Source organism: Daphnia carinata, chromosome 9 (assembly GCF_022539665.2).
Source record: "Daphnia carinata strain CSIRO-1 chromosome 9, CSIRO_AGI_Dcar_HiC_V3, whole genome shotgun sequence".
Lineage (NCBI taxonomy): Eukaryota > Metazoa > Arthropoda > Branchiopoda > Diplostraca > Daphniidae > Daphnia > Daphnia carinata.
The window spans coordinates 1,675,734-1,702,678 of NC_081339.1; the positions used below are offsets into that span (position 1 = coordinate 1,675,734).

The 26,945-nt window shown below is 38.7% G+C and overlaps 4 protein-coding genes and 1 long non-coding RNA gene across 10 annotated transcripts in view; 2 read left to right on the forward strand and 3 right to left on the reverse strand.

The window, feature by feature from the left end:
- LOC130689171 (uncharacterized) overlaps nt 1–26,945 on the reverse strand; it is a 97,319-nt gene that overhangs the window by 2,048 nt on the left and 68,326 nt on the right. The window lies entirely within an intron of this gene.
- Nucleotides 6,578–16,828, forward strand: LOC130689123 (spectrin alpha chain-like). Of its 4 annotated transcripts, XM_057512135.2 has the most exons (31): nt 6,578–7,109; nt 7,169–7,357; nt 7,427–7,786; nt 7,994–8,161; nt 8,228–8,427; nt 8,488–8,672; nt 8,732–9,402; nt 9,482–10,075; nt 10,156–10,287; nt 10,351–10,611; nt 10,695–11,123; nt 11,192–11,473; nt 11,573–11,614; nt 11,858–12,006; nt 12,082–12,293; nt 12,368–12,546; nt 12,609–12,743; nt 12,819–13,121; nt 13,183–13,266; nt 13,324–13,665; nt 13,747–14,061; nt 14,155–14,359; nt 14,429–14,769; nt 14,834–15,096; nt 15,202–15,225; nt 15,462–15,516; nt 15,577–15,686; nt 15,749–15,889; nt 15,953–16,080; nt 16,163–16,329; nt 16,393–16,828. In XM_057512135.2, exons 1-31 carry the CDS (start codon nt 6,594–6,596, stop codon nt 16,519–16,521), a joined length of 7,311 nt encoding a protein of 2,436 aa, XP_057368118.1. In that variant the 5' UTR covers nt 6,578–6,593; the 3' UTR covers nt 16,522–16,828. The 4 variants fall into 4 exon arrangements, with proteins under 4 accessions (XP_057368118.1, XP_057368119.1, XP_057368120.1 ...); XM_057512136.2 differs by lacking the exon at nt 15,202–15,225; XM_057512137.2 differs by lacking the exon at nt 11,573–11,614.
- LOC130689152 (uncharacterized) lies at nt 17,348–18,318 on the reverse strand. Its single transcript, XM_057512178.2, has one exon. It carries the CDS (start codon nt 18,273–18,275, stop codon nt 17,370–17,372), a length of 906 nt encoding a protein of 301 aa, XP_057368161.1. The 5' UTR covers nt 18,276–18,318; the 3' UTR covers nt 17,348–17,369.
- On the reverse strand, nt 22,338–22,990 carry LOC130689168 (PHD finger-like domain-containing protein 5A). Its single transcript, XM_057512197.2, has 3 exons — nt 22,839–22,990; nt 22,582–22,772; nt 22,338–22,513 (listed from the first exon to the last, which is right to left on the reverse strand). The coding sequence occupies exons 1-3, from the start codon at nt 22,888–22,890 to the stop codon at nt 22,424–22,426; spliced, it is 333 nt and encodes a 110-aa protein (XP_057368180.1). The 5' UTR covers nt 22,891–22,990; the 3' UTR covers nt 22,338–22,423.
- LOC130689131 (RING finger protein unkempt homolog) lies at nt 23,260–26,834 on the forward strand. 3 transcript variants are annotated; one of them, XM_057512150.2, is made up of 10 exons: nt 23,260–23,691; nt 23,800–24,008; nt 24,066–24,289; nt 24,384–24,618; nt 24,670–24,847; nt 24,926–25,286; nt 25,359–25,668; nt 25,726–25,887; nt 25,940–26,074; nt 26,163–26,834. In XM_057512150.2, the coding sequence occupies exons 1-10, from the start codon at nt 23,439–23,441 to the stop codon at nt 26,274–26,276; spliced, it is 2,181 nt and encodes a 726-aa protein (XP_057368133.1). In that variant the 5' UTR covers nt 23,260–23,438; the 3' UTR covers nt 26,277–26,834. The 3 variants fall into 3 exon arrangements, with proteins under 3 accessions (XP_057368133.1, XP_057368135.1, XP_057368136.1); XM_057512152.2 differs by having other exon boundaries at nt 25,946–26,074; XM_057512153.2 differs by having other exon boundaries at nt 24,384–24,594.

Genomic DNA, 26,945 nt, shown 5'->3' on the forward strand with positions numbered 1-26,945 from the left:
ATTAATCGACGCAGAATTCAAAAATAAATCGATTCATGTAGGATATTTATCCGTTTTTTAAATCATTTTCATAGAAATAACGCAAAAATACTTTAGGGACTTAGAATCTAGTCTGGGTTCATCCACGCAGCTTTTAAAAAAAATTAATTTACATCCTTTTACTTTTTTTTTCGTAACTTCAAAGCCAATAAACTTTTTGTATTTTTAAAGGTAATTTCGTATTTTTTATTTCATTTTACCAGTTACTAAACGAGAAATTTTTCGGAAACGGTTGTCCCTTATTGGGACACAAGTTTATTTGTAGTTTTTTTCAGAAATTTCAGTGGTTTTTCACGCTTTTCATGTTCCTTTTACTTGTCATAGAAGAAATTTGTTAATAAGTCATTGGTTTTAAGTAAAAATTTAAAAAAAAAACGGTTTTGTTGTTCTCGTCATAGCCCCATCTGATTGTGCTTTAAGCGAAAGCGCTAATTCTGGATACTGTTTTTCGAAGGGCATGGGGTGGCGGTAATTTTTATTTTTTATCTTACGAGTTGGCACAGTGGATGAATGCCTGGATGGTGAAACGGAGGTCTGAGGTTCAATTCTCAGCAGCTCAAATATAATCTTGTGTTTAATTAATACATTTGATGTATTTATAGGGACGATAGACGATGTCTGCCTATCATGTCTAATAAAATCCCCAAAAAGTAATATTTTTGTCTGCATTTTGGGGTAACATTTAAATAGTATTTATAAAGAGAAGTTTTTTCATCAGAAGTTTGGTAGCTCAGAGGTAAAGCATTAGCGTTGTGATAGTGAGGACTGCAGTTCAATCCCAGATAGAAGTTAAAACTCAATAGCTATTTTGCAGAACGCTAGGAAACTACCATACAGCAGTAAACATATAGTGACGAAGTAAAAAATCCTCAATGAGTTTTCTTTTTTCTGCAGTTTTTCTTACAAACTGCGATTCAACAATATCGCACGAAATGTGAAAAAATCAAGAATGATGTAAAACAAAAACGAAAAACAACAGCCATGTAGGGAAAATTTATATGAATCTATTAATCGCAATGTTTGTTGATATTGCGTTAGTTGAATAGGTCTTTAGTGATTTCAAAATATCTCACAAATAGGGAAAAATTGCAAATCGAGTTAATTGAACTTTACATGTTGTGCACTGTCGATATAGAACCATACCATTTGGTGTTAGCAATCCAACGTCTTACCAGTAGGCCATGGTTAATAAATTTTTTGAAAAGCATAATGTTACTTACTATGTAGTCTGCTGTCCCAAATTAGCGTCACGGGGGCTTATGTAAAAAACATAAGAATTGCAATGACCAATTAGATTAATATTATCACATGATTTTCATGACAAATTCAACTCCCATGTAGAGGAAAGTTTATCGATTCTATTGATACCAGTATTTGTTGATATTGCGTTAGCTCAAGGCGTCATTGAAGATTTAAAAGAATCTCACAAAATGTGATAAAAAGTGAAAAATTTAGGCAAAAGTAAGTTTTGATTTTCTACAACTGGAATTTAACCATGATTCTTCAGGTTGGCAATCCAACGTCTTACGACTATGCCACCCTTGACATATTGTAGAAGAAAACTATAATAAGTCATTTAGTATGTAGTGTGCTGTCCCAAATTAGGGTCATGGGAGCTTATGCAAAAAACACAAGACTTGGAATCACCGATTAGATGAATATTATAACATGATTTTCACAAAATATTCGATAACCATGTAGAGAAAACTTCAACGAATCCATTGATCCTAATATTTTTTATATTGTGTTAGTGTAAGGTATCTTAAGTGATTTAAAAATATCTCACAAAAAATGGGAAAATTTGAAAATTTGAAAAATGAAATTATAGTGCCTGGTCAGTATAGAACCACAGTCCTATGGTTTAGCAATCCAACGTCTTACGACTATGCCATCTTGAACAAAACATTATTCAAAAGCATAATATGTCATCTAGTATGTAGTCTGCTGTCCCAAATTAGCGTCACGGGAGCTTATGTAAAACACATAAGAATTGCAATCATCGATTAGATGCATATTTTCACATGATTTTCATATGACATTCAATAGCCATGTAGAGAAAACTTAAACGAATCTATCGATCCTAATATTGTTGATATTGTAGTGGTGTAAGGTATCTTAAGTGATTTTTAAAAATCTAACAAAAAAGGGGAAAATGAGGAAAGGAGGATTAAAAAATTAAAAATAGTGAATTGACAGTATAGAACCATTAACCTTTTGGTCTGGCAATCGAACGTTTTACGACTAATGCCATGGTTCGCAGAAAATTATTAAAAAGCATAACATGTCATTTTTTATATAGTCTACTGTCCCAAATTAGTGTCATGGGAGCTTATGTAAAAAACATAAGAATTGCGATCACTGATTAGATAAATATTGTGACATGATTTTCACAAAATATTCAACAGTCATGCAGAGAAAACTTAAACAAATCAATTGGCACCAACATTATTGATATATCTTTAGCAGTGTATTGGATTTTGGCAAATAAAATCCGCAAAAAACAAAAAATCCGAAGCAAATCCAATTTTTTGCGGATTTGCATTGGATTTTTGAATCATTCAAGACAGCAAAAGTCCTTGAGTAACCTAACCTAAGCTAACCTAAGCTAACTTTAACTAATCTAACCAACAAAATCCAATTTAATCCACATCCGCAAATGATGTGATTTGGATTTGATTTGATTTGAGGATTTTATTTGTTAAAATCTAATACACTGATCTTTAGTTTAAGGTGTTCTTAGTGATTTCAAAAATATCTCACCAAATAGGAAAATTTCAAAAATGAGAATAAGAAAAATTAAATAGGGTGCCAATGCGGTATAGATCCATCATCCTTTATGTCATCAACCCACCGTCTTACAGCTAAGCCATGGTTAACACAAGTTGACAGAAAAGCCTAGCACGTCATTTAGTATGTAGTCTGCTGTCCCAAATTAGCGTCATGGGGCCTTATGTGAACAACATAAAAATTGCAATCACCGATTAGATGGATATTTCCATATGATTTCTATAAAATATTCAATAGCCATGTAGAGAAAACTTAAACGAATCTATTGATCCTAATATTATTGATATTGTAGTGGTGTGAGGTATCTTTAGTGATTTTTAAAATATCCCACAAAAAAGGGAAAAATGAGGAATTAGGAAAACGAAACTTAAAAATAGTGCCTTGACAGTATCGTACCACTAACCTTTGAGGTCGCAATCGAACGTCTTACGACTATGCCATGGTTAACAAAGAATTAGTAAAAAGCATAACATGTCTTTCTGTATGTAGTCTGCTGTCCCAAATTAGCGTCATGGGGCTTTATGTGAATAACATAAAAATTGCAATTACCGATTATATGCATATTTTCACATGATTTTCATAAAATATTCAACAGCCATGTAGAGAAAACTTAAACGTATCTAATGATCCTAATATTATTGATATTGTAGTAGTGTGAGGTATCTTTAGTGATTTCAAAATATCTCACAAAAAAGGGAAAAATGAGGAAAACGAAACTTAAAAACATTGCATTGACAGTATCGAACCACTATCTTTTGCGGTGGCAAGCGAACGTCTTACCGCTATTCTATGGTTCGCAGAAAGTTATTAAAAAGCATAACATGTCATTTTTTATGTAGTCTACTGTCCCAAATTAGCGTAACGGGAGCTTATGTAAAAAATATAAGAATTACAATCACCCATTATATAAATATTTTCATATGATTTTCATAAAATATTTAACAGCCATGTAGAGGAAACTTAAACGAATTTATTTATACCAGTATTGATGATATTGCTTTAGTTTAAAATGTTCTTATTGATTTTAAAATATCTCATCAAATAAGTAAAAATTCAAAAATAAGGAAATACAAGTAGTTGTATTGTTTCCATACGGTATAGAACCATTAGCCTTTTGGTTGGCAAATTCAACATCTTACGTTTATGCCATGATGAGTGAAAAATTATTAAAAAGCATAACATGTCTACTTGTATGTAGTCTGCTGTCCCAAATTAGCGTCACGGGGGCTTATGTAAAAAATATAAGAATTTAAATCATTGGTTAGATGAATATTTTCATACGATTTTCATAAAATATTTAACAGCCCTGTGGAGAACATTTAAACGAATCTATTAATACCAAGATTTGTTGATATTGCGTTTGTTTAAAGTGTCTTTGGCGATTGTATAAAATCTCACAAAATAAGATTAAAAATTACAAATAATAAAAAAACATTTACACATGAGTCCCCAATTTGTATCGAACCACCAACCTTCGAGTTGGTGTTCCAACACCGTACGACTATGCCACTGTTGATAGATAATAGAAACACAACCTACCAACATTATTTAGTTTATAGTCTGCTGTCCCAAATTAGTGCCATGGGAGCTTATGGGAAAATAGACTAAAATCAGTGAGCAATTAAATGAATAGTATATGTCTACGTTAGTAACAAATTTTAACGCATTATTATGAAACAGTCGACGAAAATTCTTACAGCGATATTTGGTAGGATAGGGCAAGTTAAAAACACTTTTTTCGGTTTAAAATTTCGGACATTACGGCGTGTTTCGGGAAGTGCTTATGTTTTTTTCTCGAAAATTTCAATCACATTTATTTTTTCGTTTTTACCGTGGAACCTATAACCTATTGGCTACTTAAAGGGCGAAGTAATTAATATATTTTTAAAAATCTATATTTTATATTTTTGGGGTGAATTTCAATCGCAAGTTACCAGGCCTGAAAAAATGAAGTCTCGTTTTGACAGCCCATTGTTTTCGTTGTTTAAAACATAAATTTCGCAATATTTTTCTATTGCACATATTCTTTACTTCTTTTAGTATCTTATAGAATTTCTTTATGCTAGAAAAACAATTACATGTGGAAAAAGCCACAATATAAAAATCGTATGGGTCTAATCACGGATCGTGAATAGAGCGTGTCCCGCCCTGATTTCATAAATTACTGTAGACACCTTATTTCCATTTAGAGTTGACAGCGTTTCCTTCCAGGTAATCAATCAGTGTGGTCACGCTTTATGACTCGGATAAGACTGCCGAACGAACTTGTCTATAGAAAAACATTATCTCTATGCATTCAAGACGAGATAATCCTTCAGTTATAGGCCTAGCAACAGTTACATTTGAATGATCTATCAATGAACTAATGTAAGCTAAAAAGCAGGGAAATTTAAATTTTTAGTTATTCTTTAAAACAATAGAGGAAGTTTAATAAATTTTCACATTAACAAAAAATACTAATATTGGGGTTTTAAAATGTATTAATGTAATGTAACCAAAAAAGGGACCTTTTCCAATTTTACGTATTTGCGGATTAATAAATTTAATAACGTAATGTTAACTAAAATGAAGGCCCTTTTAAGTTTACGTTTTTCTTAAATAAATAATAATAATACAGAAGTGGCATTCTTCATTAACCGTAATAACAAAGAACTGTAGGCGGTTAGATATAGCGTTTGTTTTATCGTATAAAAACAAAATAATGTAAAACACGCTCTGTTAATCTAGATTTTAAGACAAAATATATTTATTATGGTATAAAATTTTAACAGAATAATCTACCGGATAGTTGACGCAAAAACACAAGTTCACGGAAAAGTTGAGCTAAATGTTGACGGCAAAGGCGCCCTTTATGCTGTTATTCTTCTTTGTGATAGCTGTCGACTGCAAACGCCATCTCTAGCTTACGTAGCCATACTTTTATTGTTTGTTTTCGTTTATCTTTATGTAATATAAAGCCTTTTACTTATATTTAACCTTCGTCATTTTAGCCATTTTACAGAATATGATTTAACTAACCATCGATGCATTTTCATAGAAATCTGTGTAAATTGACATTACTTTAAAAATTGAAAACAATAACCAAGCCAAACTGACAACGCCGAACGCATACATATTCTAGAGCAAAAGTTGTCTCTGCGCAAGTCCTTCCTCTCTGATGTGTGTGTATGATGTAGCCTTCGGCCACCATTTTGTTGTTATAGGCATTTGTGGGTGTGGTTCTGTTCTGCCCGCAGTTGTCTGCAGTAGAAGCTGAACGATCACAGATTACTGTGTCCTTTCTTGACCGGTTAGTTCCAATATACTGCGTTAGACGTACTGAGCAAACAACTGAAGGTGGGTCTAATATTACGATGTAGCATTTTTGGAGGTGGCACATTAGTGAGTTTATATAAACTTTACCTTCATCCAAAATAGCTGCCTTATTATATACAAATAGTAACAACAATTACCCTGGTCTGGCGTTTTGTTTGATCGTTCCGTGACTCAGGCATAACAGGACCGGGTATGTCATTTAGAAAAAATCCATAGTAAATATTTCATAAAACACTGAATTAAGTTAAGGTCTCACTAAACCAAAAGAATTTAAATATGAAGAATATTAATATTAGGATTTTTAGAACTTAAATTTGACATAGCTTGTCTGAAGGTGTGGCTGCCAAGACTATTAAATGGTTTAGAGCTTGTGTTTCTTATTTTAACTTACCTAAATGTGAAAACTGTTTTTTTTTTTTATTATGTTTTCTTTTTGAAAATCTACCAGCAAAATGGAGCAAACCATAGCTCCAAAGGAAGTGAGAATCCTTGAAACAGCTGAGGATATTCAAGAGAGACGAGACCAAGTTCTTTCTCGTTACTCCCAATTCAAGTCTGATGCCAGAGCCAAGCGTGACAAGTTGGAAGATTCTCGTCGCTTCCAATACTTCAAGAGAGATGCAGATGAATTGGAATCATGGATTTTTGAAAAACTTCAGGCAGCCTCTGATGAAAGCTACAGGGATCCTACCAACCTTCAAGCCAAAATTCAGAAGCATCAAGCTTTTGAGGCAGAAGTTGCTGCACACAGCAATGCTATTGTCAGCTTGGACAATATTGGTTTGGAAATGATCAATGAAGGCCATTTTTCTGCAGATGTCATTCAAAAACGTTTGGAAGAGCTTCATCGCTTGTGGGAACTTCTTCTATCTCGTTTGGCCGATAAAGGCATGAAGTTGCAGCAAGCTCTTGTGTTGGTGCAGTTCTTACGCCAGTGTGACGAAGTTATGTTTTGGATCAACGATAAGGTAGCCATTCAGTAGCCAAATGTATTGTGAAACTTAACTAAAAGTTGTTCTTATTTCAGGAAGCTTTTGTTTCATCTGATGAGTTTGGTTCCGATCTGGAACATGTTGAAGTGTTGCAGCGTAAATTTGACGAATTCCAAAAAGACATGGCTGCCCAAGAATTCCGAGTTACTGAGGTCTTGGACCTCGCTGATCGCTTAATTAAGGACGGCCATCCTGAAGTTGATACCATCAACCGCCGCAAAGAGGTATAGATTATTTTTTTTCTATCAACCACTGTAAAGTAGTTTATTCCTACCTTTTACTTTGTTTCGTAGGAACTGAAAGAATCATGGCAAAGGTTGAGGTTGTTGGCACTGAATCGTCAAGAGAAACTTTTTGGTGCCCATGAAATCCAGCGTTTCAACCGGGACGCTGATGAAACTATTGCATGGATCACCGAAAAGGATGTTGTCTTGTCGTCAGACGATTTTGGTCGTGACCTAGCAAGTGTACAAACGCTACAACGTAAACATGAAGGCGTTGAGCGTGATCTTGCCGCTTTGGAAGATAAAGTGATGACTCTTGGTCAAGAAGCAGCTCGTTTGTGCGGCATTCATCCCGATCACGCTGAACAAATCAAAGTGAAGCATCAAGAGATTGAAAATAACTGGGAAAGATTGACTGGCAAAGCAAAGGTAAGAAAAACAGATACCATGAGTACCAAACAGTTTTGTAAACGTAGAGTATTAGGTGTAAACATCTTTCATTGTCATTTTGCAGTTGTAGGTGTATGAATTTTTCATCTCTGTTATTTTACCATGCGTTGTTTGCTACTATGCCTTCACTATTACTCAGCATATACTATTGTGTGTTGAATTATTAATTGGTTCTTTTGCGTACAGGAACGCAAACGTCGGCTAGACGACTCTTACTTCCTGCATCGCTTTTTGTCGGATTTCCGTGATTTAGTCTCATGGATTCATGATATGAAAGCTATTATCGCCGCAGATGAGTTGGCTAAAGACGTCGCAGGTGCCGAAGCCTTGCTGGAACGTCACCAAGAACACAGGGTATGACTAGACGCGCTCACCGCATAGAGATTTACGATTATTAAATATTTGCCTTAATTAAAAAAGGGAGAAATTGATGCCAGGGAAGATAGCTTCCGTGCAACCGCCGAAGCTGGTCAGCTCTTGGTAGAGAAGGAACACTGGGCTGCACCGGAAGTAAACGAAAAACTTATTACCTTATCCAACGAGAAACAGAATTTGTTGACTCTATGGGAAGAGCGCCGAATTTTGTACGAACAGTGCATGGATCTTCAACTCTTTTATCGGTAAATTTTATACCAGATATCATTTGAATTTTTATTCATTTTTTTATCTGCAATATGAAGCGATACTGAGCAAGCTGACACATGGATGGCCAAGCAAGAAGCTTTCTTGTCAAATGAAGATTTAGGTGATTCACTGGATTCTGTTGAAGCTCTTATCAAGAAACACGAGGACTTCGAAAAATCACTGGCAGCTCAGGAGGAGAAAATCAAAGCTTTGGATGAATTCGCGTCTAAGCTGATCGAAGGTTTTTCAAAATTACTACTTTATAGCATTGTTCTTCATTCATCAGTTATTTTTTTATAGGGCAACATTATGCTGCTGAAGATGTGGCGCAACGCCGCGCCCTTTTATTAGATCGCCGTGGAGCTTTACTCGAGAAGTCTAGCCAACGAAGAGTTTTACTTGAAGATTCCTTTCGTTTGCAACAATTTGAAAGAGACTGCGATGAAACTAAAGGTTGGATCAACGAAAAATTGAAATTCGCAACCGATGATAGCTACCTAGACCCAACCAACTTGAATGGAAAAGTCCAGAAGCACCAAACGTTTGAACAAGAATTGACTGCAAACAAAAGTCGCATTGAAGAACTTGATGCCGTAGGACGTGAATTGATTGAAGGAAATCACTGGGCTACCGATAGAATTCATTCACGCCTGGAAGAAATCGTTCGTTTGTGGGAAACACTTTTAGCTGCCACCGAACGAAAGGGAACCAGATTGGCGCAGGCCTCCCAACAGCAGCAATTTAATCGTGGCGTTGAAGACTTGGAAATCTGGCTAAGCGAAGTTGAAGGCCAGCTATTAAGCGAGGACTACGGCAAAGATTTAACCAGTGTTCAGAACTTGCAAAAGAAGCATGCTTTATTGGAAGCAGATGTAACCTCTCATCAGGATCGTACTGATGCTATTAAATCAGCCGCTCAGCAATTTATCGATTCAGGGCATTTTGATGTTGACAGCATTCTCTCCAAACAGGTAAGCAATTTTTAACTCATACAGAACGTTAGCAATAAAATATTTTATTATTAGTAAAATTCTTTAATGTGGTGATTAGGCTAGTGTAACAGAGCGCTTTGATGCTCTACAAAATCCAATGGGATTGCGGAAGCAACGACTTTTAGATTCACTTCGCGTCCAGCAACTCTTCCGCGACGTGGAAGACGAAGAAGCTTGGATCCGCGAAAAGGAACCCATTGCTGCGTCCACAAACCGTGGTCGCGATTTGATTGGTGTTCAGAACCTTATCAAGAAACACCAAGCTGTCTTGGCTGAGATGCACAATCACGAACCACATGTCTTGGCGGTTTGTCAAGCTGGTTTCCAGATGGCTGACGATGGTCACTTTGCAGCTGATGAGGTACGCAAGCGCATCCAGGCGCTCGCTGACCATTGGGCCCATTTGAAAGAGAAAGCTTTCCAGCGCAAGCAAGATCTTGAAGACTCCCTTCAGGCTCACCAATACTTTGCTGACGCCAACGAAGCCGAATCATGGATTAAAGAAAAAGAACCGCTGTCCGGCAGCGTCGATTACGGCAAGGATGAAGATTCTTCGGAAGCCCTCTTGAAAAAACACGAAGCATTGATGTCGGATCTTGAAGCTTTTGGATCAACTATTGTAGCTCTCAGAGATCAGGCTCAAAGTTGCCCGGTAAACATGCAGCTTTCTTTTTTAATTATTATTCCGGACCTTCGTTAATTCTGGTTGTCTTTAAACGTGTGCATGTACAGCAAGAAGCCCCGGTGTCTGACGTTTCTGGCAAAGAATGTGTTGTGGCCCTGTATGATTATACTGAAAAGTCACCGCGTGAAGTCTCCATGCGCAAAGGGGATGTTCTCACTCTGTTGAATTCCAACAACAAGGTAATAGTTGTTTGGATAAAGCCGATAATTTTTTATTGATCACATGGCAACTGGAATTTTTAGGATTGGTGGAAAGTTGAAGTGAATGATCGCCAAGGATTTGTTCCAGCCGCCTATGTCAAAAAAATTGAACCAGGATTGTCAGCGTCGCAGCAGGCTTTGGCGGAACAGAGTTCGATTACTGCGCGCCAAGTCCAGATCGATAGTCAGTACCAGTCTTTAATGGCGTTGGCCCGCGAACGACAGCGTAAGTTATCCGAAACGTGCAAGGCGTACGTGTTGGTGCGTGAGGCAGCTGAACTTGCCCAATGGATTAAGAATAAGGTATAAAAATAATTTAAGTTTTGAATGTAAACCACCATCAAATTTTATGGGTTTGAACTAATAACTCGTTTGTGATTTTATAGGAACAATATGCCCACATTGAAGATGTTGGGGAGGATTTGGAGCAAGTGGAGGTCATGCAGAAGAAATTCGATGACTTTAACGCTGATTTGAAAGCCAATGAAGTGCGCTTGGCAGAGATGAACGAAATTGCCATGCAACTGATGAGCCTAGGTCAAACCGAAGCAGCTCTAAAGATTCAAACTCAAATGGAAGATTTGAATCGAAAATGGGCTTCCATTCAACAACTTACAGCTGAGCGTGCCCAACAGTTGGGCTCTGCTCATGAAGTCCAGCGCTTCCATCGTGATGTTGACGAAACCAAAGACTGGATCCATGAAAAAGACGAAGCTCTTAACAACGATGACCTAGGTAAAGATCTTCGCAGTGTACAAGCTCTTCAACGCAAGCACGAAGGCTTAGAGAGAGATCTTGCTGCTCTCGGAGACAAGGTATGTTATATTCTTTTATGAAACTGTGTGCGCACGGTTGTTACAAGTACTGCCTATAAAATATTTAGATCCGTCAATTGGATGAAGCTGCTTCCCGCCTGGTGCAAGGACACCCTGATTCTGCCGAAACCATTAATTCAAAACAAGAAGAGATTCACGATGAGTGGACTCAGTTGACTGCTAAAGCTAACGCGCGCAAAGAGAAATTGTTGGACTCGTACGACTTGCAGCGTTTCTTGAGCGACTACCGTGACTTGACCGCTTGGATTCAGTCCATGATGGGACTGGTTGCTTCAGACGAATTGGCTTCAGATGTTACGGGCGCCGAAGCACTTCTTGAACGCCATCAGGTTCGTCGTCTTTTGTATTTAATTACAATTAGCGTTTTTTTTTTGTCTTTTTTTTAAGTAAATCTCTGCAAGGATACTTATTAAATTGGGATTATTTAGAATTATCGGAACGAAATCGATGCCCACTACGGTATTCCGCAGGTCAGAGCGGCATGTTGCGTTTAGGGTGAAAAGAATTGTTTTGTCCGCTTCTAACACTAGTATTTCCGTGTAACGTGATGCACGACATTGCCGTTGTGATTAACAAATATTTTTCAGGGTCAAAGGAAATCAAATTCATTCTAATTAACACAGCTCGTAATTAGATAACAAGCATGGAATTGTCCATGGGTGGATCAAAATAAAATTAGGTGTTATATAGTTTTTTATTGATTAATACTACAGGAGCATCGCACTGAAATCGATGCTAGAGCAGGAACCTTTCAAGCTTTCGAGCTGTTTGGACAGCATTTACTGCAGTCCAATCATTATGCTTCTACAGAAGTCCAGGAGAAATTGGAGAATATGAATGTGGCTCGGCAAGAACTTGAAAAGTAATTTCTGCGTGTGTTCTTTATTATTCGTGATGAAATAGCATTTAATGGCATGATTCCCGTTTCTTCATTAAGAGCTTGGATCGGCCGCCGTATGGAGTTAGATCAGTGCTTGGAGCTACAACTGTTCTACCGTGATTGCGAACAAGCCGAAAACTGGATGTCGGCCCGTGAAGCCTTCCTTGCTGCTGAGGAGTTAGATAGTCAGGGTGACAACGTAGAAGCCTTGATCAAGAAACACGAAGATTTTGATAAAGCCATCAATGCACAAGAGGAAAAAATTGCCGGTATGTTAGTTATTATTTGCCAACAAGTCTTTATTAATAAGCAACTTTATTTTATTTTATTCAATTAAAAACAGCTCTTGCTACCTTTGCTGATCAACTGGTTGCTGCTGAACACTATGCCAGCTCTGCCATTGATGGTAAAAAGGTCCAAGTTTTGGATCGCTGGAGTAACTTGAAGGAAGCTTTGATCGAGAAACGCTCCAAGCTTGGAGAATCCCAAACGCTCCAACAATTCTCTCGTGATGCTGATGAGGTAATGACAATTAAAGAGGCATTTGTCAGGTGTTTCGTAAATAAAAATGTGACGTCTATCAGGTCGAAAACTGGATGGCAGAAAAATTGCAATTAGCTACAGAAGAAAGCTATCGTGACCCTGCTAATATCCAATCGAAACACCAGAAGCACCAAGCCTTTGAGGCTGAGTTAGCTGCAAATGCTGACCGTATTCAGGTATCGTTTTTATTTCTTTATTTTTGTGTTATTAGAATGACGGTTTTCATTTTTTTTCCCTTGTATTTGATTTAGGCCGTGCTTGCTATGGGTCAAAACTTGATTGACAAGCATCAGTGCGCAGGATCCGAAGAAGCGGTTCAAAGCCGTTTAGTTTCCATCGCAGATCAGTGGGAGTTCCTTACCCATAAAACAGCTGAAAAGTCAATGAAACTGAAAGAAGCTAACAAACAACGTACCTACATCGCCGCTGTAAAAGATCTTGATTTCTGGCTTGGTGAAGTCGAATCCCTTTTGACTTCTGAGGATGCCGGCAAAGATTTGGCATCAGTGCAGAATTTGATGAAGAAGCACCAGCTGGTCGACGCTGACATCTTGGTATATAGGACTACATTTCGATTTAGCTATTCAAATAAAAAACTAGATGATATTTTTCTAGGCACACGAAGATCGTATTAAAGATATGAACGATCAAGCTGATTCACTAATCGAAAGTGGACAGTTTGATGCGGCTGCTATTCAGGTAAACTAACTACAGTCATTATGTTTAATGGAATACATTATGCTCCATTCACAATAGGAAAAGCGTCAATCCATCAACGAACGATACGAACGCATCAAGAATTTGGCTGCACATCGCCAAGCAAGGTTGAACGAGGCCATGACTCTACATCAATTTTTCCGTGACATCGCCGACGAAGAGTCCTGGATTAAAGAAAAGAAATTATTGGTCGCATCCGACGACTATGGTCGCGATTTAACAGGTGTTCAGAACTTGAAGAAGAAGCACAAACGTCTGGAATCTGAGCTGGCATCGCATGAACCTGCCATTCAAGCGGTTCAAGATGCTGGCCAACAGTTAATGAACGTTTCCAATCTGGGAGTGCCTGAGATCGAGCAACGTCTTCGTATGCTTAACCAGGTTGGCATCGTATCTGAATTTGCCAAAACATTAGAAATTTTATTTAAAAATGAATGTCATCGAATTGTCTGTTGTTTCTAGGCATGGGACGAGCTGAAACTAATGGCAGCCACTCGTGGCACCAAACTGGAGGAGTCGTTGACATATCAACAGTTTTTGGCTAAAGTTGAAGAAGAAGAAGCTTGGATTAGCGAGAAGCAACAGCTACTCTCCGTCGAAGACTTCGGTGACAACATGGCTGCCGTTCAGGGTCTCTTGAAGAAACATGATGCATTCGAGACGGACCTTGCTGTCCACCGCGATCGCTGCAACGAAATTTGTGAAGCTGGCAATACCCTTATCCGAGATGGAAACCACCATTCGACTTCGGTCGGTCAACGCTGCCAACAGTTACAGGTATTTTAAGCTATTAAAAAACAAACGTCACTGTTTTGAGTGGTTTTGGATTTATTTATTTTTTATTTATTTATGTATTTTTTTTTTTTTCAGGACAAGCTAGAAACCCTTGGATCCATTGCCAAGCGCAGAAAGGGCCGTTTGCTTGACAATGCTGCTTACTTGCAGTTTATGTGGAAGGCTGATGTTGTAGAGTCCTGGATTGCTGACAAAGAGAATCACGTACGATCGGAGGATTTCGGTCGTGATCTTTCTTCTGTGCAAACTCTATTGACAAAACAGGAGACCTTCGATGCAGGTAATGTCACTGCCTAGTTAACTTGAAATCTTGGTAGTTTATCACTTCTTTATTATTTGTTGGCAAAAGGCTTGCACGCTTTCGAACAAGAAGGCATTCAAAACATTACAACCTTGAAAGATCAGTTGGTGAGTGCTGGTCACGATCAAACAGCCACTATTTTGAGCCGCCATGGTGATGTTATCTCCCGCTGGAATTCACTATTGGGAGCATCCAATTCGCGCAAGCAACGATTGCTCCGTATGCAAGATCAATTCAGGCAGATTGAAGAACTCTATCTTACCTTTGCGAAGAAGGCATCAGCTTTCAACTCGTGGTTCGAGAATGCCGAGGAAGACCTCACCGACCCAGTCCGCTGTAATTCTATTGAAGAGATCCGTGCCCTTCGAGAAGCGCATGCCCAATTTCAGGTATATATATTTTTGTTTGAAATTTTGACGTTTTTATTTTTATATATCTACGATTAATTACTAGGCTTCTCTATCATCAGCCCAAGTTGATTTCGAATCTTTGGCTGCACTTGACGCCGAAATCAAGAGCTTCAAAGTCGGACCCAACCCATATACTTGGTTCACTATGGAAGCCTTGGAAGATACTTGGCGCAATCTGCAAAAGATCATTTCTGAGCGTGACTCCGAGCTCTTGAAAGAGGCTCAACGTCAAGAAGACAACGATCGCCTCCGAAAAGAATTCGCCCGTCACGCAAACGCTTTCCATCAATGGCTTACCGAGACGAGGTACATAAATGATATTTATTTATAAATAATTATTATGGAGTTATTCGATAAGAAATTTTAGAATTTTTTTCAAGTGATTAACTTCTCGTTTAATGACTGGTTTAGGCTGAGGCTTCTAGGCTGGGACGGGTGATTTTTTAAAGCAATTTTTACATCTGATATCTAAAAATAACGTAGTGAATAACAATGTCGATTATACAAGCAAGCCTAACAAAATGTAGATTCCTCTTTAAAAACCTGTGACTTGCCAAAAGCTCATTTTCGATGTAGACTAATTTTGCATGAAATCTAACGGCGTGTCTATTTTGATAAAGCATGTCAAAGTTACTACTAAGGAGGAAATGAGAACATGATTTTTTTTTCAGGGCGTCTATGATGGAAGGTTCTGGCACCTTGGAACAACAGCTTGAAGCAACAAAGGTAAATTTGCAAGGATTAAACTAAATCAAGTTCTTAATTTCTACAATGATTTGAACGCAGCGTAAGGCTTCCGAAGTAAGAGCTCGTCGACAAGATTTAAAGAAAATTGAAGACCTAGGGGCTATCTTGGAAGAACATCTAATTCTAGATAACCGTTACACTGAACACAGGTACTCTAAACCAATGTACGACTTTCTCAACGCAGCTCGTTAATGCAGGACGTTTATTTTAGCACCGTGGGTTTGGCCCAGCAATGGGATCAATTGGATCAATTAGGAATGCGCATGCAACATAACTTGGAACAACAGATCCAAGCCCGCAACCAATCTGGTGTCAGCGAAGACGCTCTTAAGGAGTTCTCCATGATGTTTAAGTAAGTGTTAAATCCCACACTGATTTGGATTCAAAAATGTTAAAAGTTTTCGAACATCTATAGGCATTTTGACAAGGAGAAAACTGGCCGTCTGAATCATCAAGAATTCAAGTCTTGTTTACGTGCGCTTGGATACGATCTTCCTATGGTGGAAGAAGGTCAAGTTGATCAAGAATTTGAAACCATAGTTGGTTAGTACAAGTCTTTTTAGCTAACATGAATTTCTGAAATCCTTGATCCATATCAGGCTAATAAATCATTTTTCTTATTTAGATATCGTGGACCCCAATCGCGATGGATATGTATCCCTGCAAGAATATATGGCATTTATGATCAGCAAAGAAACCGAGAACGTTCAGAGCTCGGAGGAGATCGAAAACGCTTTCCGCGCCATCACCAACGGCGAAAGGCCTTATGTCACTAAGGAAGAATTATATGCTGTAAGTTTGATTTGATCGTAATCTTTTGGTAGATGGACGCTAACCAATTTATGAAATTTTCAGAACCTTACGAAAGAAATGGCCGATTACTGCGTTTCACGTATGAACCCTTACGTCGATCCCAAGTCCGGAAAACCGGTCCTGGGCGCGTTGGACTACATGGACTTTACCCGAACCCTATTCCAGAATTAACGCATATGCTTCAAATCTTTACTGTAGTTTCCGCTTGCTTTTAATTAAACTTTTTGCATTTATTTACTTCGATTGCCCCTATTTAACTACTACGTCTGACAGCTGTCATCCTGACATTAGCATTGCTATGTCGCCAATTTTGCTTAGGCGGGAATATCGGGGATTTATTGCGTTTTTTCTTTAAATGATTGGAAGTTAGCATTTAATTTTTCTTCCCCTTATGTTTTCTTATGTCTTTACATAGTGCTACTACATGCATTTTAGTAGTAATAAGCTAATCGTTCAATCAAATATACCGTAGATAAAACTGCTGCTACAATCTTTTTTTTTCTTTTTTTTTTATAACTGAAAACCTTCTTTTGAAACACGTCTGTTACGCATGGTGATTAAAATTGAAAGGAGCTTAGGATTTTTGTATGGTATGGTTAGAGAATTGAGACATGGTTAATCCATAATGGCAGCCTTGACGTTATCGATTGCGTCAAACGATTCTTTTACGTATTACGCGGAGATCAGCCGAAATGGTGTGGATGTTCCATTAACACAGCATTTAAATCAAAGAGTTTGAAGAGCTGCAAAATGAATAAATCGCACCAGAAATATTTAGGTTTTGATACTACAAGATTTCACAAGAGCCATAAAACAGCTCAAATGAGATACACCGACGGACATAAACATTTGCAATCAATTAAATTTCAGTCTATTGCAACTTGATAAAAAAAACTATAGTAAACAAGTAACTTTGTTTACATTAATTACCCGCTTAACTTGTTTTACATCGGTTTAATGAGAAGTAATGTACAACCTTACACATGGAGAAAAAAAAAATCAGCGTTTGACAGTGTTAACTATGATGATTTGTCATTTAGAAATTTATTGTTGTACCAAGCGATTTCATAGCCCCGTGGACCTGACAAACCGAGCAGCTTGAACGTACCGCTGAACCAAGGATTCATCTTGGAATCAAAACGTACCATTCCCGCTTCCTCGAGTGAGCGGATGATGCGAACACGATCGCGCATCCGCTCCGGAGAATCCTTAATAGACAAATGGATCTCCACGGCCAGCTGACGAATTTTGGCCAACATCCCCGATTTGATTATCTGAGGAATGATTTCCCACTCGTCCAACTCGATGTCTATCTTTAGATAGTCGATGACCCTTTCACCATGTCGCTTTATCAGCATATTGTAGATGGATGTGAGCGAGCGAAGTCGCCATCCTTCTTTGTTGGTCCAGTCTCGGCTATGGAGCCCGAGTTTCAGGAAATGAATGGCTGGACTGCGATCGTGATCGTTCGCCTTCATTGACGGATCGAAAGCGTAAATTTGACAGCCGTAGCGTTCCATATGATCGTCAAAAGACCATTCATTATTGATACCGAAGGAGTAAACCAGGCATTCACCAGGAGGAGGCGCCACTTGCTCGGGACTGAGACATACGGCTTTCTGGCCGTCTAGTCCCGATGGTTTGCGTTTCATGTGTCCGCCAAAATCGTGTACAAGACGGCAAGACGTTCGATTGGGCCATAGGAAATAGTTAATCATGTCCTCGGGTGACATTTCGTCCACGTTAAGAGTCCGCCAACCAAATACGGGGGTTTGGCACGGTCTGCTGGCCGCCGTCCCCACAGTTCGAATGCCGGCATATTGCAAACAGAAGAAGGCTGTTGCAAAAAAGAGCGAAACAAATAAAATTACCGCATATTTTCTGTTTTTTATGGCTTCGAACGCCATGTGATCACGGTGACACATGCACTTTCAAAATTACGGCACAATATTGGGAAGTGTTGAAACCTATGGTGACACGGTCTCTTCGTTGTCATACTCCATACTAAACACAGCTGTTTTCATTTTTGCTTTTAGTTAGTCTTCAGTGCATGGAAGCTTATCGCATAGCCACACCAGACGAGTTGAATTCTATTTGCGTATATCGTTTAACCTTCTTTTGGTTTCGGGAATGCATGGCAACGCCCACTTCCCCTCTTGGATCCAGGCGATGATTAGCATTCCGCTTGGCTCAACAGCTAGGCATAACCAAACTACTAACAGGAAATCTAAATTTCCTGTCCATACGGCCCATTTTTAATTTATCCATTTATTTTAATTTACGTTAGAATTTATTCTAGCCTAATACTTTCCTTCCAAGGATCGAATGCGCCACTAAACAACGAAGCTGTAATTAGTTCTCAAAGTGCCATATGAACTGCGTGACATTTAAAGTAATGATCATGGTTTTTGGCTCTATGATCAAGTTAATGAATGTAACGAAACAGCTTTTCAACATTATATTTAAAAAACATTCTCATGACAGTAATGCAAAAGAAATTAGTCCGCGCAGCGTTTACTGTTTTCCATAACATGCGCCTCGAACATGAGATGATGGACTAAACACAGATCATCTTTAATTAAGATTAAATTATTTATTTGCCTAATTTTAGCGAAAAAGCAGATTCGACCCGAGATGTCGAATGTGGCACAGATGACCTTCCACCACTCGCCAAAGAACCTAAAGCCGATCCCGAATTTAAAGAAGTCTTGTCGAAAAAGACAAAGGCGAAACGTAAGGCCAAAGAAGCAGCAGCTAAAAAGGAGGAATGTGTAGCCGAAAAAGACAAGGCTCCAGAAAAGTCGGAATCGATTTCCAACACTAAGATGAACGCTCTTTCTTCATTGCAGATTCCTCCAACGAAGGCGAAATGTAAGGCCAAAGTAGCAGCAGCTAAAAAGGAAGAACGTGTAACCGAAAAAGACAAGGCTCCAGAAAAGTCGAAATCGATTTACGAAACTGTGATGGACGCACTTTCTTCACCGCAATCTCCTCCACCGTCCGGCAAAACAGCTGCCCCACCGTCCGTTCAAAGACCTGCCCCACAACCCCCTACTGATGTTAAACCAGTTGTTTTCCCTTCAGCCGATATCAGATACAAAGACAAACCGATGGAGGGTTACACAGCCAACCTGTCTGAAGATAAAACGACGGCTCATCCGCCAGCTCGACCAAAAGCAACTGCCACCCTAACTGCTGCTCCAACTGTTGCAACAGTGAAGGCTAAAGATCCAGCAGTGGCAACTAAACCAGCTCCCAGCTTTGCCATTATTTCGAAAGAAATAAAACAATTCGAAAGTGCGGACAAGTTGGTGCTGTTGGACATCCATCAGCAACATTACGGTCGTGTTGTGGGTCGAGGAGGTGAAGTTACCACGGAATGGACAAGATGACTTCTGGGTGAGCCTCCATGTGAACGACTGATGCCTTTCATATCTGATTAGTTTGGGGATACCAAGAAAAACAAAAAAATTTTGTCTGTTTTTATTATTATTACCACATTCATTTTTGGGTTTTATAGTTGATTAATGGGGAAGAACAGAATGTTCAACGTTATTGGGTATAGAGTACGGAAAATTAGAAAGACATGAAATTGTGTGGATCTTTTCTCGTTTAGTTGACTATTGAATTGTCAATTGGAGAACTGCTATTCACCTTTCAAATCGGTGTATCTTGGCTTTTACACAACACTAACATTCAGTTACAAACTGGTAGATGTCGCAAGCAGCTAAACACATCCAGTATTTCGTCATGCGTTGATTTTGTATAATAAATACAAAACCAAAAAATGCCTTATCCAAAACGAAGCTTTAGATCCCACAATACCAAAATTTTCAACAACCCAAGGCATGGCCTAGCAATTCAAGTTAGAATAAGTTCGAAATATGTTACATCGATCAACCATTTCTACTTTGTTCTAAAAATTTTATATCGTCCATGGCGAAATAGGAAACGTTATCTCCTGGCCGTGCACAAAACGTAAATGAATGCCGATTCACGTCCAGTCATATAATCGTAGGTGAGGAAGAAACATATGTAACTTAATGGCGCAAAGGAAAATTTCATTATAGCTTTTAGGCAGTGTAGCTCGTTGCAAATAGGCGATTGAAAGCGTTAAAAGTCTTCGAAATCTGTGCCCAGCTTTCTACGAGGAAATGAGCTAGTCGTACGCACGGCACGTAAAAGATAAAAAAGAAGAAACCGTAACAACTTGGCGCGGGTGTTTAACTGCTACATCGCATATACAGCAGTTCCACTCTTTCAATTTTCCTACGTCGTCCAAGTAATTTAGCGAAGCGGCTCGATACATTTGTGTAAAGTGTGCCACGAGTCGAAAAGAGTTGGAATAATTTACACTGTTGGCTGTTAGCGACGTTATGTGCCGCAGTGTGCAGACAGCGTCCTATAATTCATTGGTATGTGAACAGCGAAATGGCGATAAAAATCTCCACACAAAGACAAGGCATTTGTACATAAACGAGGCCTTTTGATTTATAGATCGATTTGCAGTGGACTTATCCTGAATACAACCAATTTTGTCGTATAGGAAACAATTTGGAAAAATAAAGCTTAAAATAAACTTTATGAATCGGTAAAATTTATAGAGAATAATGGACGAGTATATTAGGGAAAATCAGTAGGCGGGAATTGTGGTCCGTTTAAAACTGCGTTGAGAAAAGCGACAGTTTCAATCTGCCGTTAACGCTTGCGTTGAAAAGATGAACCAAAAACTATTTATAGTATAAAGCTACTATAATTCGATTTCACCAAATCAATAATCCATTAGTTAATGTATATACAACAATGTTTCTCTGTTATTGTACTCATTTTCTTTCCTCCCCTAAATTTGTCAACGGAATAAGAGAATACAAAGTAAGAATACAAACGTGGAAGGCACAAGTTTGACTGACGTGTGCGTGTGTGTAAGATGAAGATATATTTTTAAATAGGTCTTGACGGCATAATTTTACAAATACAAAATCAGCGATTGTCCAGTTGCCTCGGCGTTCTGCCAGTGGCCCACCTGTTGCAAAGAGCCTTGTACCGCTCTCGTTGCAGCAGTGTTTGCAAATCGCCGGTGTTTAACGTGCTATCCCTACGGTGAGTCGCCCATAGCTTTACGATTCACATGCCAATACGAAATAATAAACTTTAAATGCACACGACTAGTCAGGATTTTTGTTCCTAAATTTGTTAAATCGACCTATCTCCGCCCAATAAAGTTTCATAATTTGGCTCGCAGGATAAGCCAGGGTTAAATAAGAACGACACTTCCCATTCTGTAGTCTGCCTCTCTCAGCCCGATAAAAAAAAAAAATTATATTTAGTAAACTTCTAAAAAATGTATAATGGTAAGTTGTTCCAGCTCGTAATGATCTAAGGATGCGAGCTCACTGATGGATTTCTGGTTTCCAAAGCAATTTCAAATATTGTTTTACTGCATTTACCATAAGTTTAATTCGGCCTAAAACTCTATGCAGTTGTACTGTTCGACAATAAGAACATTATTACTTGAAGAGGTGGTTGGAATTTTATGTAACATACTATACATGTTCCCTCGCGACCAGCTTCTCTCCTTAGCTGATTGAGTGCTTGATACACCGTTATTTCTCCATTAAAATATTTTTCATCCTGGCAATGTATTGATGTCTAAATTATATTTACGTATTCTCCAATTCGCGTGAATTATTTCAGAATTTTCGCGTTTTTTTTCCGATTTCTGAGGCACGTTAAACAGCAACGTTATTTATTTTGATTCCCTGAGATTTTTCGTGCGCAACGAAAACCTCTTCTGGTGGTTAGATTTGAATGTTAGCCCAATTGGCTGAATATCAGCAGATTGCATGTTTCAAACAAAAACCAAAACGAAAGATGGAGAACTTGAACACTTCTAATTGCTTGTACCTTAAATGCTGCATTCCTCTAGCCAGTTTTGAATTTTTAAAGGAATAGTAATACATTGTACCTTGGTATTATCAACAAATCTTAAGAAAAATCATTATGTATTTCGCATACAATTTTTAACATTCACCACTTGGATAATGACTTGATGGTAACTGGAAGCAAAAAATGGCTACCTCTTTTTGAAACCATATTTTTTTCTTTCATAAAACAAATCTGTCTTTGCACTTCCTAGATTGACAATCTTCGGACATCCATCTCTCTATGAAGAAAATCAAACAAACCTTTATAAGTTTTATTCACAAGCAGCTCAGTAAACTAAAAACTTACATCTTTTTCCTGAATTGTGCATTCTTTGCAGTAGTATGCATCACTTACACCTGGACCTCCACAGATTACACATCGTCCCTGATATGATCCATAGTTACATTCATCACAAATTCGTACTAGCGTACACGGTCTCACGTATGAGTCGCAAATGACGCATTTTCCGTCACATTTTTCGCACAACCGACCTATAGCTGGATATTCAAAAGTTAAGAGTAAGTACTGCGTAATGATAGAAAATAGTTTTTAGATTAAAATACCAACGCCTGGTTGTTTCCGACAAAATATTAAATCTGGATGATGTTTTGCCATAACTGAAAATTCCTTCAAATTTATATTCACTAGTTCTCAATCTCGATACACAAAGTGAAGAGTAAGACCAAGCTGTCTGCAAAAAGCCAAAGTAGTCCAATTGACTAAAGGCTATTGCCGCTATTCTTGTGTGCAGTATCTCGGAAAGGAAATTGTGAGCGGGAGACAACGCCATCTATCTATCTTTACAAGCACACGTCCAGACCTTGTGGAAATGGACCCACGAAAAACCATCGTAACATAAATTCCACGCCGTGATGGCGTTGTCTGGCATACAAGGAATGATGTTTGAATGAGGAGAGGCCGGGTAGCCAGAACTTGTCCATAGAAAAACCTTCGGCCTTCCGTTTCCACTTACGCGATGCATGGTTGTTTGACTGTTGCGTATATGGTTGCGTATCAATAGTATAGAAACCTGTAAGTTTAAGGGGCTATGATTTGACATTACATTCCTGTTTGGCCTTTAAAAATAATTCGAATACGGTTAGGTGTCGTCGTGCGTTACCTATTCACATACTGAACTGTTGTCGAATGCAATTTCCAAAAAAATGCCTGACAGCGTAACATCACGCGAGATTACCATTCAACAATCTGAAATACCTCAGCATTACGCGTATATTTACAAATTTCGCGTGGAACAGTGTCCTTTATTTCTACAGCACAAGTGTACACAACATCGCCCTTTCACTTGTTTTCACTGGCATTTCCAAAACCAAAGAAGGCGAAAACCTGTACGAAGAAGAGATGGTACTTTGAATTACAGTGCTGATGAGTATTGCACAAAATATGATGAAACTACAGGTATCTTTGCTATTTCTCTTTTTTTAGTTTAAAAAATGTGCAATGATCATCATACACAACTTGTTATCAGTATGACTAGTTTTGTTTAATGTTTATTTTACCTTGTAGGGATCTGCCAAGATGGTGATGAATGCCCATTCCTCCACAGAACTGCTGGTGACACTGAAAGAAGATATCATTTGAGGTACTTCAAAACTGCTCCATGTGTTCACGAAACTGACACTAGAGGATTTTGTGTAAAAAATGGAGTGCATTGTGCATTTGCTCATGGGAATTCTGATTTACGCAATCCAGTGTATGACATCCGTGATATAAGGGTTTGTGTGAATAACAATTATTTTACAGCACAGTATGGTAATGTTTTCTTACATTAGTCCAAAGATACTGCGGAGGCAGACCTTACCGGTCTTAATGCTCTTGATAAAGAAAGAAGTCTTTTGAATGATGATCCAAAATGGCAAGACACAAATTATGTTTTAGCCAATTATAAAACAGAACAATGTAAAAAGCCACCGCGTCTATGCCGCCAAGGTTATGCTTGTCCACAATATCACAATAGCCGAGACCGCCGAAGAAGTCCCAAGAAATTTAAATATCGGTATTTCTTAAATTATTATTATTGTGTTAGATGCAGTCAATGTTTTTAGCTGTTTGCATATTTACGTTAATTCCATTTTCGTTTGTCACGTAAGTTCTACGCCATGTCCGAATGCCAAGCACGGAGAGGAATGGGGGGATCCTTCTGGATGTGATAATGGGGATTTGTGTCAGTACTGCCACACCCGCACGGAGCAACAGTTTCACCCAGAGATTTACAAATCCACGAAATGTCATGACATGCAAACAAATAGTTATTGTCCTAGAGGATCGTTTTGTGCATTTGCCCACGGGGATTTTGAAGTGGTAAGAGACAATGGTGCACACCAGGTAATACTATGTCACTAATTACCTGCCCAAATTTAAAATTTTTCCTTTAAGGATGGTGGTACAAATTTGGCTGACCTTCTGTCTAGCGCTTTGCCGCCAGCGAACAATCGATTTTACGGAAAAGAAAGTGGCAATTTGAATGATACGAACGATGGACGTATCGATCTACTTCTAGATAATTCTCCAAGAAGCATACTGGATAATCATTCTACCTCATCATCTACAACAGGCAAACGACCTCACTTTTATATTCATCGTAGCTTCATTCTAAATTTCGGTTTTCTTTGTTTCACGGTTGTATTGATAGCCAGCACAAGTGTTCCTATGCAAACTGCTTATAGCCGGTTGCAAAGTTTGGAGACTGGTGAATCAATTTTGGCTTCTAGCGGACCAACTGGTGTTGGCACCAGTTTAGGAGGCTTTGGTCCTTTGGTGCACCCGATATGTAAACCGAGATCATTATCAGTACCGGGAGCTGATATGACTTCCTCGGGTCTTGATCGAATGATTAGCTTGGATCGAGATGACTGGGATCCTAATTCTAATCCGGAAGTGTTACGCGAACAGTTTGAAAATCTTGCAAAAAAATCAAATTTGTATGGCACGGGTACCCTAGGCGGTCTGTTATCACATCTACAACCAGCTGCTTATTTTCCAACTGCAACAAGGTACAAATATAAGCCTTGCTTAATCCGTTAAGGCTGGAACCAACTTATATAGCGTTTCTCTGCTAAATGTAGATTGAGCAATTCAACTAATGCAGCGGAATGTGTTGTCGGACACGCAATGGATGAAAATGAAGAACAGTTTAAAGACAGTAGTCGAGAATACGAATCGGAACAACCTTCGTTGTGCGAGTCGATAACGATGGGTGTTGGGCTATTAACAGGATCGGCCCCTGTTAATATACCACGAACTGGACTTGATCGCCACCCTCCACGCTTGTCCCCCTCACCACCAGCCATAAATCTGTTCTCGGGCATACGTGTTGGCGCTCAGGAAAGACCCTTGGAAGGATCGTCTAATTCTGGGTCTCTATTTTTCAAACGGGTAAGTGATTGCCCCAATGCAAAGTGGTCTTTATCGCGAAACTAATACTTGTTGAAGGTTGGAAGTTATAGTAATGCGGGTGCCCCGTTTCACGACTGGATGAATCACCAAACTAGTCCAAGTAACAATACTTGTAGAGGACTTGCGAGTTCTGGTGCAAATAATTCGCCGTTACTAAGCAATCTAGCTTCCGCGAGTGGCTCGCTTGGGAATCACGAGGTAGCAATAAAACATCCGTGCAATGTTGTTCATACTTATCATGTTAATTAAGTTGCAGAGACTGCGAGAAGAAGCCACAAATTACCAAGCAAAGATGCTTTCGTTAGAGGAAGATTTGTCGCAAGCTAGAAGTGCCTGCGATGCTTGGAGATGTAAAGCAATGGTTGCTGAGCAACAGCGCGATGAGGTAATTAACTGCTTTGCGCCCGAGAATGATGTTGACTGTTGCATTACATTAAGCAAGGTTGGACAGTTATAAAGCTTATTGTGTTTAGGCTGTGGCAACGATAGCTGCTCTTCAAAACGAAATGAGGTTGCTTCGCGACTCGCTATCTGTTCACTCGCACCGAATCAAAGAAGGGGAAGACTTGCGAAATGTTCCGATTTAATTACAGCGACCATCACAGCTGCCAAGTTATTCATTCTACAGCTAACTTTTAGTTGTTTTCGTTTAAGTTTATGCCCATTTAGGTTAGGTAGTACGTACTTGATAAATTTTCATACACTTTTCGGACGCCTATGATTTTCTAAGTAAAATTCTACGGCGTACAATATTAATGTCATCCGTAGGTTATGTACGGTTTGCTTCGTTGGCTTCTGCTGCATAATTTTTTCTTGTCCAATCCATCTACTATTAATGATGCCAATTCTGACGACTGATCTATTTGTTTCCTGTTCCTTTCTCTCAGTGCTTGAATGTCCACTTCAAAGTGGTTTGTTCCCCATTTCCTGTTGATGCTGATATTCAAACAGTGATGATGTTGATTATTCATTTTTTCCCTCTTTCTCTCTCTCCCGTTCTGTCATTTCCTTGCGATTCTTCAGGAATAGTTTTGTCTTCCCAATTCTCTAGACCATGTGGTTAGACAGTTAAACTGGCAACGCACCATGGTACCAACAGTTAGCCCGTAGGCCTAAAAATATTAACAAAATGTCCGTTACCCAGAGTTGTCTTAAAATTGAAAATAAAGTACACGGCAAATAATACATAAAAAAAACTACATTTTGTATATTGCACGAGCTTTTGTCGTTGTCGCGTCTATTACATTTCACACCAA